Source organism: Morone saxatilis, unplaced genomic scaffold (assembly GCF_004916995.1).
Source record: "Morone saxatilis isolate NCDOM2014 unplaced genomic scaffold, NCSU_SB_2.0 Contig17, whole genome shotgun sequence".
In the NCBI taxonomy this organism is placed as follows: domain Eukaryota; kingdom Metazoa; phylum Chordata; class Actinopteri; family Moronidae; genus Morone; species Morone saxatilis.
The window spans coordinates 21479424-21496089 of NW_023339729.1; the positions used below are offsets into that span (position 1 = coordinate 21479424).

Genomic DNA, 16666 nt, shown 5'->3' on the forward strand with positions numbered 1-16666 from the left:
TGCTTAAGGAATGAGTTGAGAATTATATAAAGATACATACACCATGTTTTTTCTAAGAATTGGTAGCAGAAAACAATAGAAAGCAGTATAAGGTTACAGTCATAATGAAATAGAAATGCAGAAGTAACAAAGGCTATTTATACAACCTAGGCTATATTTGAAATAAATAACTAAACAAGGATAAAGCAAACAGGAAGGGGCCTGAAACCAGCAAACAGGACAAAGAGAGGAAATAATAAATACATAAATAAATAGAGATGATAATAATGATAAACTACATTTTTGCTTGAACTTTTTAAAAGTATTATTATATATTTACAATGATTTATTTATTTATTTTAACCATAGGTGTGACTGTGATCGACAAGCCCTTATGACTGCTCTTGACACCTGCCGCTGATTCGGAGCAGAATGTATTCTCCTGCTGAATACTGATCTTGGATCTGTCTACGATGCCGATGCTTCGATGTGGGCAGCATTAGCACAGGCACTGACGAAGATGAAGAAAATGACAAGATGTGTTGTTGTTGAGGATGACGATGAAGATTTTTTGCACTTACCCAAACAGGGGGAGCTGTAACAAAACGGGGGGGATTGAACCCGCGTTTTAATCCCCTCCTGGCAGGACTGCCAGAGCGACTGGACAAACCAGTTTGAAGCGCCACTGTAACCACTGCAGTGTCATTGAAACGCTACTGATGTGAAGCTACTATTACTGCAAAGTTACTTTAACATTAGTAATGTTAACATGAACCAGCTCTAAGAGAGACCACTGATCTAATGCACGGGAGAGGGAGGCGGAGAACGACCATTCGGGACTGAAATCTTTGTTTCTCCTTTCGTTTTTTAAACCACCTGAAAGTGTGCGTCTGAGTGTGTGTATGTGTGTGTGTGCGCTTGCATTTGAAGGTGCTCCTTTGCTTGCACACGTGAGCATGTGTGTTTGTGTAGCATCTGAGTCTCTGTGTGGTGACGCCTGGTCCGACGCCGCATGAACGCACTCTGTCTGACCTCTGACCTTTTTCTACAGTGTTGCAGTGTGGCTGTTTTCAAGAGTGCCTGAATGTCAAATGACGCCCCCTGCTTCTTCTCCTTTTGTTTTAGTCTCGAGTACTGTTACTGGACAGAGCTCAGCTGGACTCTGCACCTCTGTTCTGGGATGAAGAAGTACATTTAAGAGCTGAGATCAGTGACGATGCGTCGGTTTGCGTTAGCCCGCATGAATTCAGAACGGCTACATGAGAAGCAGTTGTAGGAAATGTACATTTTCTTTAAAAAAATGAATAAAAAAACAGACTTTCGCTGGAATACAACTTTTCTGGTGAAGGAGAATACTCATTCACGTTGCCAAAAAAGTGACAGATAGAGGGGGAGAAGCTGTTTTGAGGTGAAAAACAGTTGGATGTATCAGTGCTTTACTGTCACCTGGCAGCCGTCTTTGCTGTGGTTGTAACCACTAATGACAACAACAAGCCTGAACTCACTGCATGGTCCCCAAGTCTAACCTCCTCTCCTTCAACTGTACCCTCCTCTCCCTCGGTGTAGCATACCCTATTAACTACTGCGCACCCTGACCGTACTATGAATGTGCCAATTTTAATATGTCTCTTTGTTTCTGTCTCTCTTTACTACTTTACTAATCTGTTCTCTCTTTCTGGAAAGTGACCAAACCTACTCTTGATTTTCTTTTTTCTTCAGTCTCTTTCTCTTCCATCTCCTCCTATATTGAAAAATTGCTATAATAGTAACTGGTATCGCTGTTTCTTGTCAGTGTATTGAGGAATGTCATGTAGGCTAATGACTTTGAAAATGTTTCATTACTTGTTTTATATTATCATTAATAAATATGCTTCTTGTATTTAAAGCTGTGAAATGATATAATCTGTTTTTAAAACTTTGCCAAATCAGTAAACATCGAAATGGAATTTGCTGTGTGTGATATTTTAATACCTGAACACTGATTCATTTATTACAGTTTCGTATGTCACCATTAGTGTTGAGTATTGTACTTTAATGCTCTGTGTCTGTCTTGTCAAGTAGCAAGAGTTTCACACTCTTAGTTAAAAAAAAAAGAAAAAGTTATAATTCTGCCTTTATTTATATAACATTTAATATTTGAGAACTTTGGCTTCTTCTGGGGTTGTTGAAAATGAGTAATTTAATCAGGCACTTTACATAAGTACAGGTTTTAGGTACTTTTACTTTAATTGAGTTCTTCCATTTAATGCTACTTCTATTTGATAACTATAGTTACTATGAGTACGATTTTACGTACTTACACTTACTGTGTGATCTTCTTATAAAATATGATGCATTTTCATTGATTAAGCAACCTAATATTATAGAAAGCAATCAGATACAACATTAAAATGCCACTTACAGTAATAATATATAATTCTTAGGTATTCGGACTACTTTTGAATCTTAAAGTACAGTGCAGAATATACTTCTGTACTTTTACGTAAGTATGGTACTGCTTCAGTACAGTACTGACCTTTTAAATTAAGGATTTGAATACTTGAATACTTTTACTGATGTTTTGTATAGTAAGGAATCAGAAAAATTATTCTAGTATTGCCATAGAAACTCACATGATATTAGCTCTAGCACTGAAACAAATTAACTTATACTCAGCCCTTATAGTCACAATTAAATGTAAGATATGACAAGAACTGAAGGACAACAAGGATAAATATGTATAAATACAGCAGAAAACACATATATATGTATATTATCAGTTTAGTAGCGCTTTAATTGAATGTAATACCTTCATTCATAAATTATTGAACTGGACCAACTTTAATACCACAATGTATTGGACCACATTTCCCCAGCTGACACTGGGAGTTTCAGTCTGTTATAATGTAAATTTAAGATGGAGGAGGACACACAACACGTATGACTCAAAGTTCTCAGACCATTTATTCCCTCACACAGTCGTTCAACGCCGCGATGGTTATGAAAGCCGAGCTCGCCTCTGATTGGCCGTTGCTGTAGAAACCTACAGTCTCACTATCATCACTCCATCCCGCGGACCAATCAGCGGCGCCGCTCGGCCCCCCGACGTCAGTCTCCTCTCCTCTCGGCCAATCAGGTTGCTCGATATTACTGTACTTCACCCGGCCAGCTGCCCCTCGCTCAGGTAGACGGGACGTACCGCGGAAAGGTGAGTGTTTACCGTACTTTTAACCGCAAATGAGGTATTTAGGTGAACTTTGTTAAAGTAAATCTTTATGTAGTGCAGCGAAGAATATATGTAGATGTTGGGTTGCGAGCTGTGAAATCTAAAGATTAATATTTGAGCTTGTTTCGTAATTTGAAGCAAACCTGTCGTTAATTAATAATAGAGAAACAGTGTCAGTGTCAGTGGGACGTTTCACCTGTTAAAGTCTCCTCTGTGGGAATGTAATGAAGTGTTTGGCAGCTCTATGAGTGTTTATTGTCTTATTGGACTAACAGTGTGTCAGCAGTGTGATTCTGTATGTTTCTGTATAGATTTTATGATTCAAATACTATTTATTGAAGCCGTATGCACATGTTATACAATAGTATGCCATATAAAAGATCAAAAAACATTAGCACCTGTAAAATGCATAAATATTAACAGAGAGATGTGGTAATTATACGTGCAGCAGAATCTTTAGATTTGTTTAAAGTTATAATCTCTTAAAGTACATTACATTTTAGTAAGTTTATGTATTTTAGAAGTATATTGTCTTTAAATTCTGCAGAGGTGGAGCATTACATTTAGGTAGCTTATTGTACTTTCCCTGGTTATTTCCATGATGTGCTACTTTTTATTTTTAGACTAGCTGTAACATTAAAATGCTGCTTATAAGTTAATGCACTGATAATAATATAATGATGTGATATATAACACTGTTAAAAGAGGCCATTTTGCTTTATACGTTTAACTTTTGATACCTGAAATATATTTTGCTTCACACACACTACTTCACTTTTATTTAAGGTACATTTTGAAATTAATATAAAAGTTGTTTCTTGGTAATCAATATAATTTATCACAACTGTAAAAGGAGCACACAGGAAAAATAATATGTTGTGATGAGGACACATTCTAATGACTTAGATCCTGCTGAGAACTGCACATGTAACACTGTGTTCCTGTTTTCCAGTCTTCTCTCCGGACCTGCACTCACCTTGCGTTGTCCATCATGGCGGTGAACGGCACAGCAGACATCTTGAGCTCCGCCTACCTGGCGGTGGAGTACGTAGATGCAGTGTTGCCAGAAAACCCCTTCCAGCCCTCCCTGAAACATGCCTGGGGCTACATGCTGGACAACTACACCAAGTTCCAGATCGCCACCTGGGGGTCGCTCATCGTCCATGAGTTCATCTATTTCCTGTTCTGCCTGCCGGGTTTCCTCTTCCAGTTCATGCCCTTCATGCAGAAATACAAGATCCAACAGGTTTGTGCGGGTTTTTGGTTGTTATGACTTTATTTAAGTCCCATTTCCTGTCACTCTACAGCTGTCTCTGTCAATTAAAGGCACTAAAAGCCCCCCAAACATAGACCTTCTGTGTGTGCGTTGTGTGCAGGACAAGCCGGAGACCTGGGAGAAACAGTGGAGATGTTTCAAGATGCTGCTGTTCAACCATTTCTGTATCCAGCTGCCTTTGATCTGTGGGACTTACTACTTCACCGAGTACTTCAACATCCCTTATGACTGGGACTCCATGCCACGCTGGTCAGTGGAAGTGCAATAAACACGTCACATTCAAAGTACCCTAGACATAGACTAGACAGTAATACTTTTAGCTTTTTTCTCAAGTTAAATGTTAAATCCATGCCCAGGCTAACTGTGATGACGGTAGAAAGGTGACATTTGTTGACAGAAAACGGATTTTCTTTTCTTTTTAGAAACTGTAGCTCTGCATAGCCCTAAAATTAACGACACAGAGCTCTCCTGCAGAGATCACTCATCATAAATAGACTTTTTTCCTGCCCTGTGATGCCTCCATCAGTCTGCTTTAGAACAGGACATACATGCATGTGATTGATACAAATCTGCTTCCCACGTAAAACTGTTAGTTTAAACTACAACATGCTTTTAATCATTCATTTGAACTACAGAATATACACATACATATAATAATAATATCAGTACATGTATTTATGTAGCAGTTTCTTGCCCATACAGGGTGTGCATGATGATAATGTATGTTTGTGTCTCTTGTTGTATTTGGTCATCCATTGTGGGATAAAAAAAAGATATTTACAATTGAATGGATTACTCCCTGAAATGACTTTTTGTTACACGTGCTGCATTTATCAGAGGATCCTCAGTGGGATCCATCAGTCAGATCTGTTGGTTGGTATAACTTTCTAATGATGACCCCCCCCCGTCTCCTGCTCTCTCCTCCTTGCAGGCCGTACGTCGTGGCTCAGTGCTTCGGCTGTGCTGTTGTTGAAGATACCTGGCACTACTTCCTGCACCGCCTGCTGCATCACCGCAGGATCTACAAATACATCCACAAAGTCCACCACGAGTTCACCGTGAGTAAAACATGCACATGATGAGATAAATAAACAGTCTGGTAGCTCTCTTTACAGTAGAGTTACTCATTAATCATGACCTTGCACCCAACACATGACCGCACACACATAAACATAACAGTGTCCCTGCCGTCCCTCAGGCTCCGTTCGGCATGCAGGCAGAATACGCTCATCCTGCTGAGACTCTCATCCTCGGTGCTGGTTTCTTCATCGGCATCATGATCTTCTGTAACCACGTGTTCTTCCTGTGGGCCTGGGTGTCCTTCCGCCTGCTGGAGACCATTGATGTCCACAGGTAGGACACAACAACGGTTGTTTCCTTCCCCCTCTCTCTGCTACGTTAGACAATTCATTGCTATAGCTCTGATGAGAGCAGAATATAAAATCAGCTCTGGAGGAAGAGAGGAGCAGTTACATCACTGATGACAATAAACAGTGAGACTGATAGTTACATGAGAAGCTGCACGTTCTCCTGTTAACTGTGTCAGTAACTTGTGAGTTCGGCCACTAGAGGGCCACAGAGAACACCAGATACGATCATATTATTAGGTGACAGAACTCCTTTCTCTTGAGAGTCTCATCTCGACTTATTAATTATAATATATGAATAATATATGAATGAATGAATATTTTGCTATTATTTTTGGATTACATACATACATTTATACTAAAGACTTACATACACATACACAAAAAGAGACTCCACCAGACACGAGGCAGGAGGTGAATAATACAGGTTGATTAGGCAAGCATGTTTTTTTTATCTTTGTTTAAATGCCTTTTAAAACACATTATTTTATACTTGCCTGTTCTTTAATTATTTTATGTTTCTTGTCTTTTGTTATGTTCTTACTTACTTACTTTCATTTTAAATATAATGTAATCAAATTTAAAAGAATTAATTGAATTTTATTTTATTTATTTTCCTGGTTCTGTCGTTTTGTAAAGTAGATTGCAGCTTGCTATTAAAAATTATCTAAAAATAATGTTTTATTCATTGTTATTTTAGGTTAAATAACATACTTAATCTAGATTACACTATTTTAGTATTTTAGTATTTTCTATTATTAATAAAATAATCCTTTAATCACAGATAAAATATACAACATGTATAACTTGCAGCAGTTCTAAAAAGGACAACACGGTTAGCTCAGTGGGTAGAGCTGGCGACCCATGTACCAAGGCTGAGTCCTTGCTGCAGCGGCCGCGCAGGGTTCGAATCCGACCTGTGGTCCTTTACTGTGTGTCATCCCCTCTCTCTGCCCCCCTGCCCTTCTGTCTCCAGCTGTCCTATCAAATCAAGTCATAAAAGCAAAAAAAAACATGAATAATTCCTCCATTTTCCAGACTTTGCCTTAATTTACACAATTTCCTCTTGTAATCATTAAGCTTTTTTTTGCCTTTTTTGCAGTTCGGTCCTCTAAGATAAAATTAAAAAATGTAATTTTAGCGAACAGTGCAACAATATTAAACACAAGAGAGCTAAGTCATCAAGTGTTATTGTTTGTGAGAACGTACATGATCTTATAACCAACCACTAGAGAGGAACACGAGGCAAGGACCAACATAAATGCAATCCTATCTTAAGTATCACCATTACAACAACATAATTATTAATAATTTCTAATACCCCATCTGAAAAACTTTAGCCTCGTTGGAGGGATCTTTGTCATTGACTCTTAACAAAACAAAGATTGGTGATTTATTTTAATGGATATCTGACATTCTTACATTTTTTCTTGATCTCTCTCAGTGGCTACGACATCCCTCTGAACCCGCTCCACCTGATCCCGTTCTACGCCGGCACCCGTTTCCACGACTTCCACCACATGAACTTTGTTGGGAACTACGCCTCCACCTTCACCTGGTGGGACAAACTGCTGGGGACGGACAACCAGTACAACAAGTACATGCACAAACAGGAAGACAAGAAGGAGCAGTAAACCACTCGTGCCTCAACTGGTCCGTCAGCAGGAGGGTGGAAGAGGCAGTGAGTTGTACAGACTCACAGGGAGCACACCAACAGTGTCCTCTCGGTACACCTAATGAAACACACCCACACACTAAAGGTGTACTTTAAACGAATCAGGACTACTGTGGTTTGATTCTGAATTGGACTACATGTTGACTTCGGTCCGTCTTCTGTGCCTTTCTGCAAAAAGAAGTATTGTTGTCTGCTTCTATCAACAGCTGTCGGCTGAATAAAAACCATCAACATCCTCATTTTTGATTTGCTGCTTTGCTCACTGAATGAAAAAAAAGTTGTACTATACGACTCTCTTGTGAAATGCTTCCGTATACCTCTGAATGTCTGAGCACTTTAGCGCTTCCCCCTTGAGTTAAACTGAGTCACAGTGACATTTGTGTTACAGCTGCAGTCGGTGGGAACCGTAGAAACTCAGTGCCGAACAAGTTGTTTGAAGGTGTTGCACGCCCATGTAGATTTTTTTAAGGGAAGGGATTGGCTCATAAGGCACTTATAAGTTGTTTAAGCCTATTTTGTTTAAGACTGTAAGAATAAATACATTTTGATTTTACAAAAAAACACTTTGAAAATGTTTTGTTTTTTCTGTTTTTGTCATATTAGAATTAAAATGTATGAAGAAATTCAAACAGGAGTTTGGTTGTGTTGATTTTTTTTGACAGAATTGGGAATTTTGTTACAAAAACGAACTTCAGGCTTTTAAAATAATGATCTACATATATCTATATGTGTTTCTGCATTGATAAAATAATATACATTATTGACACATGAACACATTTCTCACTGACAGTTTCTGTTTAAGATTAACATCACAGATCTGAATCTTCTCAGTAAGCGTGTTCCTCTGTTAATGGGGAAGTGAATGATTCGGTGCATGTACTGGAGGTTTTCTCCATCTCTCTGCTGCACTGTGGACACACCCCTACTGCCCCATCCAGCACACACAGCTGTAGTCAAGTAAGCCAGCAGCAGGTACCAAACAGGAAGTGAGGCAGGTTGTACATTACAGAACAAAACTGAGTTAGTAGAAACAAAAACTGAAGGGTTGAAACTGACAATTATTTTTATTATTGGTAAATATGTTGCTTATTTTTCTGATTAATGACTGTTGAGTCCATGCAATATTGGAAAATAGAGAAAAATACCATCACAATTTGCTGGAGCCAACAGTCCAAAGCCTTAAAGCTTTTGATTTAAAGTGACACAAAACATGTCATTTTTCTTGGTAAATAGGAATAACTCATAATCAAAATAGTTGATAATTAATTTTCTGTTCATTGACTTTATTAATTGATTGTTGCAGCATAGACTGAACATGTTAATTTGAAAATAAAGGCTTGGTCTTTATAGCCTACCCTCCTTTGGTAGGATTTAAACTGTTATAAAAATCTTAAAAGAAATCCTATTTTAAGCAAATAATCCAGCATAGTTAGGCAATATCAAGAATATTAAATAAGAAAATAAAACAGTATCAGATAAATATATAAATGAATTATATAACCAACCATGAAATTGTGAAATAAACTAATAAAAAGTGAACACCATTTGTTATGAAGTGTTATTTCTTCCTGCTTTCACAATGATACAGTTTACTTTAAGTCAGTTCAAAGTTTGTTGTTTTCCCCGGTGACCTTTTTATTTCATAACGCCAATATTCACCACCGTCTGGGCAGAGCCGGTTATGTGTTGTTTGAATGAAATAAACTCTGATATTGCGAAAGAATCAGGAAATAACAAATCCATAATCATACACATTTATTTTTAACAAGGATTTATGTCTTTATTTGGGTATATCTTGCTTCAGACATCCTTAAGAGTTAAATCTATGGCTTTATATGTGAAAACTATGAAACAAACACCTTCTGCTTTTCATCTGAGAGGGAGAAAAAAAGGTATTTATTTTGAAAATGTTATCCGGATGCACTAATCCTCTGTCGGGCTTTACACGGAGGGAGTCTGCGCTCAGGTACAGCAGCGCATCACACTCAGATAGAGGGAGAGAGAAAGAGGATGAGCTGCACAGGGAGAAGAATATTTAAACCTAAAAGGCGGAGGGCTGCAGCACAAGAGATAGAGGCTTGGGACCGAGGCGCAGGCAGACAGACAGACAGGGGCTTATAGGGGAAGAAAGTCGGTAGTTTTATTCGGGGCCGCGGCGGTCGCCCTGGCCAGCGCGGCCGGCACCGAGAGTGGAGAGATCTCCTTCGAGTACCACCGTTACGAGGAGCTGCGGAAGGCGCTGGTGTCGGTGTGGCTGCAGTGCCCGACCATCACCCGCATCTACACCATCGGGGAGAGCTTCGAGGGCCGCGAGCTGCTGGTGCTGGAGATGACCGACAACCCCGGGACGCACGAGCCTGGTCAGTTTTTACGCATACGTAAAGTCTTACTTCATAATGCGGTGAATATATGCACTCCCTCCCTCCCTCCCCGTCCCGCTCCCTTTGTCCCCGCTTTTCTTCACGTTTAGTTACCCACCACCGCACACTGTGATAACACAAACACATCACGCACTATTGCGCATACAGCACTGCTCTTAAGTCTGTGTGCGGTGCGGTTAGACAGAGTCGACCTGCGCAGGGAGGAGGGGAGGGGAGGATGCGAGGAGCGCAAGACAGGTGTGTTTGCGCTGCGCGTAAAAAAGCGGCGAGCGCAGGGGCCTGCCGCATCACTTCAGAGGACTCTAGATGATAGATTGTGGGATCAGCCACATAAGGCCGCCATTTTGCTGGTTGATAAGGATCTCTTCGTGCTCATCCCGAGTCGTGATTCTTCAGACATCCCGAAGACGGCGGCGGATTACGCCACGGGCTCACTGGGCTGCGTTTTGAATTAACAATCAAATCAAACGCAGATGTATAAGCAGTGTTGGCAGAGAAAGGAATTCAGGCATAGCTTTCAGTGGAGGAGGCTTCTGACTGAATATTAAATGAACCTGTGGGTCCTAATGGGGTTGGGAGGAGTTGGGATGATCCTGGGTTGTGTCTTGACTTCCCAGCATCCCCATCACTGTCCTTTACACTGGAGGAAACCAAAGAGTAGAAGATGTGATGAGACACACAGTTTCCACACCAGCTACATGAACATACAAACATGGGCAACCACCACACCTTCTGTTTCTAAAGTCAAGCCTGAGTAGAGGAGAAATCCACATAGAGAGTATTTCTGGAGTCCAGCATCACCTTGAATATGTATCTGATGGTTGGAGTATCGGCCATGAAACAGCAGGAGTAGAAAACATTAAATCAGTCACGCTGTTAAAAACCTGGGCCTCAAACGGTTTTTGGCAATGTAGGATGTGGTGGTTTGTGTGATGGAGGCACTAAGAGAGAGAGAGAGAGACATTTTCTGGAGTGTTCCTTTACTCCTTCCCTAATGTTTTTATTATTATCTCAGGCTGGAATTAAATCACACTATACCCACTTCAATATTATAGATTTAGCTACGTATGTTGATAAAAGTTGTTGAGACTGTACACCAGGGACAACGATGGAAATAATCCCAGGACTTCATCATTCAATTCCTCATAAAAGCCTATGTAGTTACTAAACCAAACTAAATTTACCCAAGTGGCCATTTTTAACCCTTTAAAACCAAAACAAACTGCATCGCCCAGAAAAAAACATACGTACTGTAAGCGTTAAAAAAAGATACATGGTGAAAGCTCAGTGTGTTGGCACCTATAGAGCATTAATGCAACGTTAAAAGATTTAGCCTAGTGCATTTAACCTGTAATGAACGTCTGGGAACAGGTCAGTGATTCCTGTAAACAGGTGATTTAACAGTCACATACTGCAGGAAGTGATTAATTTCTTCCATGTAATCCTGAAACCAAGCGTGCAAAGAAAAACAAACCCCTAACCCTGTAATTACGGTATATATAGTTTACAGTCTAGTTTGTGGTGTTTCAACTATATGTCCCATGTAGCATTTGTGTGTAAAGGTGTATTTTCTTTCTCTGGGTGTATTTGGTCTTAACGGTGCACCACAGGGTTTTTGTGTGTTTTGCAGCTCGCGTTGGTCACAGGGTCTAATACGTACGTACTCAATAAGCCTGTAATAGTCTGGTGGGTGCGCACAGGCATGAGTCACAGTAGCGCTGTGGAGTCCTTATTACTACCAGATGAGTTTCCAAGCCGCTGCTTAACCAACAGGGGCAGCACCTCCCACCCCTCCCCTTCTCCCCACCTATCCCTCTCCTCTCCCTCCACCTCTGTTGAGCAAAACATCACACAGCAAGAAGGAGGTGGATGAAACACAGAGCGAGAGGAAACAGGGAGAAGAGCTCCAGAGACTGATGGAGTGAAGGAGAGTGAGGGGACAAATAGATGATGGTTCCAGTATCAGGGGAAGAAATGATGAGCAATTTTTCAGGCTTCCCTCTGAGGTGCATTACCAATATTTTATCTGACCCTGCGATGTGTGACAAACTCTTAAGGTGGAGCCGAAATAGCTGTTGCCGGGGCAACAGATCGGCTTAGTGCACTGAGCTGACTGGCAGCTCGTGGTTGGCTGGCCGTCTGGTTTCCGGAGGACAACGGTCCTGAGCTCATGCATCTGTCAGCAAGCAGCCATCTGTCATACGCTGTGGCACAGGAACTGCCTGTATAGCCAAGATTGTAAACACACTGGTTACATATTAATATACTGTGTGTGTGTGTGTGCAGTAACTGAGTACATTTACTCAAGTAAGCACCTATAATCATTATTTTTAATTTGTAATTGATCACATCTTGTATGTGAAATGGGTCAATAGTAGTAATAAACCCACAGAGAATTATTAGAAACCCTGCAGCTCTGTGGTTCTCGGTAGAACCTTTAAACCTTTCTGTTTTTGGTTTTATGGCCTGCTAAAAGCATCCTGTTCTGGTTCACTCTCACTGCTCTCATTAGCGTTACTTCTAGTAGCAGCAGGCAGCTGTTTTCTGCTGCTGGTTACCGTGCCTGTCCAGCACCAAACAGCAAACCCAATTAAGCGACTAGCTGGTGAAGAAAGTGGAACATAGGAGCTAATAATGGACTTATATTTGCCAGGTAGACACAAGCATGACTCCAAATGTTCACCATATCAATGCATATTCACTCTCTAGCGAAGACCTGAATGATTGGTTTGATACCACTTTCCTCTACGGTGTCTCTTTGTCTGGCCTGTTAGCTTAGTTTAGCGCAAAGACTGGAAAGGGATGGAAACAGCTGCCTGTCTCTGTCCTACGTTAACAAAATATATCTACCAGCAGCTCTAATTCTCACTATTAACAAAAATAAATTGTAGAAAAACAAAGCTTGCCATTTTACAAAATGTTATATGGTGTACTATATCTTGACCAGGCACAGTAACCTCCTGAAGTCTTAGCTGGTTGACAGGCAACATGAGATATTACGTTAATCATTGACAGTATATAGGTGTTAATTTGTGAGCTAAAGAGCTAACTGTTTCCCCTTGTTTCCAGTGTTTGTGCTAAGCTAACTCAACGGACATTAGAGCATATGTTCTCATCTAACTCTCCACCAGAGAGCTAATAAGTATAAAAATTAAAATGTACTTTTTACTCCATTACATGTATGTGATGCTTACTACTAACTTTACAGATTACATTTTACATTCAAAATACAAATATTATGATATATAATTACTGCAGATTAAACAACAGTATTTAAAGTAGTTAATTGCAGCCTACACTTTAACACATCTATGATAAAATTCCACGATATAATATAACATATAACTCCATCAGGGGCCATTCGGATGTGTACTGAGTATTTTTATTAGTAGTTTTATAGTGTGGTATTGGTACTTCTACTTAGGTAAAGGATTTAAATCACCATTAAACATGGGCGACCTGTTTTTTCATTCAAAGGACGTGTTTACTTCTTGCAGCTGGCTCATATTTGAGTGTACAAGAGCTTAAAAGAGGGGTTTCTCTTCAGTGAAATGGGCTCCAGCTAAACTCTTTTGACTCTCATGTCTGGAACTATTTACAAGGCTTATATGTATGGGGGAGAAACTCTATCTTCTAATGGGTTTTGGCTTTGTCTGAAGGTGAAAAAAAATCATGTCAGTATGAGGCACTGCTTCTTCCAATATGCTGTAGACCATACATGTGGCGGACTGTTTTATCAGACAGCACAGGAAGTATGTAATCCCCAGTGAGCACGCACACAGATGCCCAGTTAAAGTGTAAAGACACACTGCTGGATATGGTTGTATCAGATGACATATGCCTGCTGTCCCTGGCATATTGAATATAAAGTGAATCACAGGTAGTGTACAATAATAATAGTGCACAATGGAGGAGAATGGAGTGTAAACTGAGTGCATTGTTTGGACATTTTAGCTGCGAGGAGCAGCAGAGATAGCAAAAACAGCTGAGAAGAGAAGGAGTTGATGAAATACGGAGATAAAAAAGAAAGGAATGATGATTGAGAAAACGGGAAATGTAACAGGAGCGCAAGGGTGACGAGGGAGAAGGAGAGGGGTGGGCCAAAGAATGTAGAGGGAATAAGGGAGAGGCAGAAACGGAAGGAGGATGAGAGAAAGGCCAAGGCATCAGCCAGAGGTCATTTATTATACATCAGACACCCGAATGCACTGTTCCTCCTTCTCCCCCTCCTCCTCCTCCTCCTCCTCATCCTCATCCTCATCCTTGCCGATTCGCGTTCGCTGTCTATCTTTCTGTTTTTTGATTTTTCTTTCTCTCCCTGCAGTTTATTTTTGTGTGGTTTGCACGCCTCGTATTCTGCATCTCAACATGCTGCATTACGTCACTAAATGTTGATGCTGTGTATTGGTCAATGGCCATACAAGCAGTAGACAGCCAGAGTCCCACCTCCTTTCATCTCTTCTACTCGCTTCCTGTGGGATTTTCATCTACAAGGATTCTTTCATTCTTCTTTTCTGAAAAAGCTGAAACTAGCTCACTCTGAGTTGTAGGATTTAAACAGTTTATAACAGCAGTTATTGTCTCCCACAAAGCTACAAATGGCTAAGAATCATGGCACGTGATGTTGTTAAGCATGAACATGGTTGTTTTATCTTAGTTAAATCTAAGAGGTACTCAAATTATCAACCAGTACATACACTGCATTAATGTAGAAATCTATGGACGTCTCCTTTATGAGTATTAGAGCTGAAATATCAGTTCACAGAAAATTAATCAGCAAATATTTTGTTAATCTATTAATTGTTTTAGGTCAGCTTGTTGGTTTATCGGACAAAAGAAGACATATAAAGACGTCACCTTGCAAACTTTTCACAATTTTCTGACTTTACATCAAACTATTTTATATACCAAATAATTAACCAGTTAATTAAGACAATAATCTGCAGTTTAATTGATAATACAAATAATCATGAGTTAAAGCACAAGTAAATAATAAAAAAATACACTAGTAGGACAACACAACAGGTGTATTCTCTTAAAATAATTTGGCTGTCTGTACAACTATATGAGCATTTTTATCATATGTATATTTTTTATTTGACCTATTTTGTTGCTCTATTTACGACACAGCTGTCATTCAGAGCTCACAAACTGCTTGTACACGACTGTGCGTGTGTGTGAGTATACGAAGACAAGACAAGCAGACAGAGGCAGAGCGAGAGTGTGTTTACTCAACCTCCCTAAGCACCTGCCGTGTCAGGGTTGTCACGACGACTGAGAGCACTCTAATGTGGTGCTTCCCTAATGACGTTGCAGCGGCAGTCATTATTACGTAGTCACCTTGGAGACCGTATTGATCACCTGCTAGACGCTTTTGATAACTCCTGACAAAGCACAGGATGATGCAGGGGGTTTGTTAGCCTCAGATGTGTTTTTATCAACCTGTGGAGAGCTGGAGTCAGTTTAAGGGACGGGCGGTGCCACGTCACACTTATTCAGAGGTCGTCTACACTACAATGATGCAACCCCCTTTTTATAATTTTTTCTATCAGTTGATCAGTAAAAAAAAAAAAAAAATGATTTGCTAGTTTTCTCTGTTCATATCATTAAATATATTTTGGTTTTTGGCTGTTGTTCGGACACAACAAGACATTTCAAGAACTTGGAAACTGTGTGGAGTGAAAATCTCATTTTCTGACATTTATGGTCTAAACAATGAACCAGTTCATTAGTTAGTTGCAGTCAAAAAATGACAGCTTCTTCTACAATTTGGAGAACACATAATATATATCACATATCTGCCTGCCTCTATTTTTGGGTACTTGCAGTAATTAGTGTGCAGACTACCCCTCCGTCTTCTTCGTATGCTCCTCTACCTGTAGCTGATTTGGGCTGGATGTGCACACTGTCCATCATATTGGCCTTGAAGGTGCAAATACTACCATTTGTGTACATTTAGCACATATGAAATCTGTTAACTTAACTGTTTCTAAAACACAAATGGCAAACAGTTATCATACTTTGGTTGTACATTTCAAATCTGCCCAAATGTGAAGTTATCAATGGCGTCTTACATACATGCGCTTTTCCTTTCACTTTGAGTGTGTGCATGAGATAATAAAAGCTCAGCAAGGTGCAGTCAAACAGTTTGACAGAGAGAAGACTAATAAATTGAGAAAAAAAAAAATTATATGTCACAGTCGGTTCGAGAGGAGAAAGGACACTTGGGTTCAGTCCACCCACACAGTGATGTGTCATGCTTGCCTTTGAGTAAAAATGCATCGTGTGATCAAAAATGTGTGCGTGTATATGTGTGTGAAAAGAGTAAACAGAGCTCTTACATAAGCGTGAGTTAGCAAAAACGATATTAATATGAAATAATTTATGCAGTGAAATATAATTAACCCTCCCTCCCGCCTACCCTGCTTCTGCACCTTAAACAAAACTCACCCTAACACATCTTAAACTCATCAATACCTACATGTGTAAAGGAAAAGGTCTCCAGATACTGAGCATCTGTGTAATAGCTTGAATCATAGTAACTCATTTAGACATAGAGTTCAAAGTGTGTGTGTGTGTGTGTGTGTGTGTGCGTGAACGTGTGAGTGTATGTGTTTGACAGCTTTGTAGAAGCCTGTAAAAACTATTCAACAACGTCAGGACAGAAAGAGTTAATTGCAGTCTTGAAATCATTAGTAGCAACTCAGAGAGGAACCAGATTTGAGCGTTTAAAAATAACCTGACTACCAGATGTGTGTTGGGCGGTTTGTGTGTGTGTGTGTG

At 39.9% G+C, this 16666-nt stretch overlaps 3 protein-coding genes across 3 annotated transcripts in view; all 3 read left to right on the plus strand.

Moving 5' to 3' along the window:
• Positions 1 to 1925, plus strand: part of klhl2 (kelch-like family member 2) — a 14226-nt gene extending 12301 nt beyond the window's left edge. The window contains exon 15 of the mRNA XM_035660297.1: positions 349 to 1925. Coding sequence (XP_035516190.1) covers positions 349 to 377 — 29 coding nt within the window. The 3' untranslated portion in view covers positions 378 to 1925. The remainder of the gene's footprint in view (positions 1 to 348) is intronic.
• A 1203-nt stretch (positions 1926 to 3128) lies between these two features.
• msmo1 (methylsterol monooxygenase 1) lies at positions 3129 to 8068 on the plus strand. Its single transcript, XM_035660298.1, has 6 exons — positions 3129 to 3166; positions 4137 to 4430; positions 4561 to 4709; positions 5392 to 5518; positions 5659 to 5813; positions 7272 to 8068. Exons 2-6 carry the CDS (start codon positions 4176 to 4178, stop codon positions 7459 to 7461), a joined length of 876 nt encoding a protein of 291 aa, XP_035516191.1. The 5' UTR covers positions 3129 to 3166; positions 4137 to 4175; the 3' UTR covers positions 7462 to 8068.
• Positions 8069 to 9409: 1341 nt separating this feature from the next.
• cpe (carboxypeptidase E) overlaps positions 9410 to 16666 on the plus strand; it is a 15932-nt gene continuing 8675 nt past the window's right edge. The window contains exons 1-2 of the mRNA XM_035659769.1: positions 9410 to 9468; positions 9624 to 9862. Coding sequence (XP_035515662.1) covers positions 9410 to 9468; positions 9624 to 9862 — 298 coding nt within the window. The remainder of the gene's footprint in view (positions 9469 to 9623; positions 9863 to 16666) is intronic.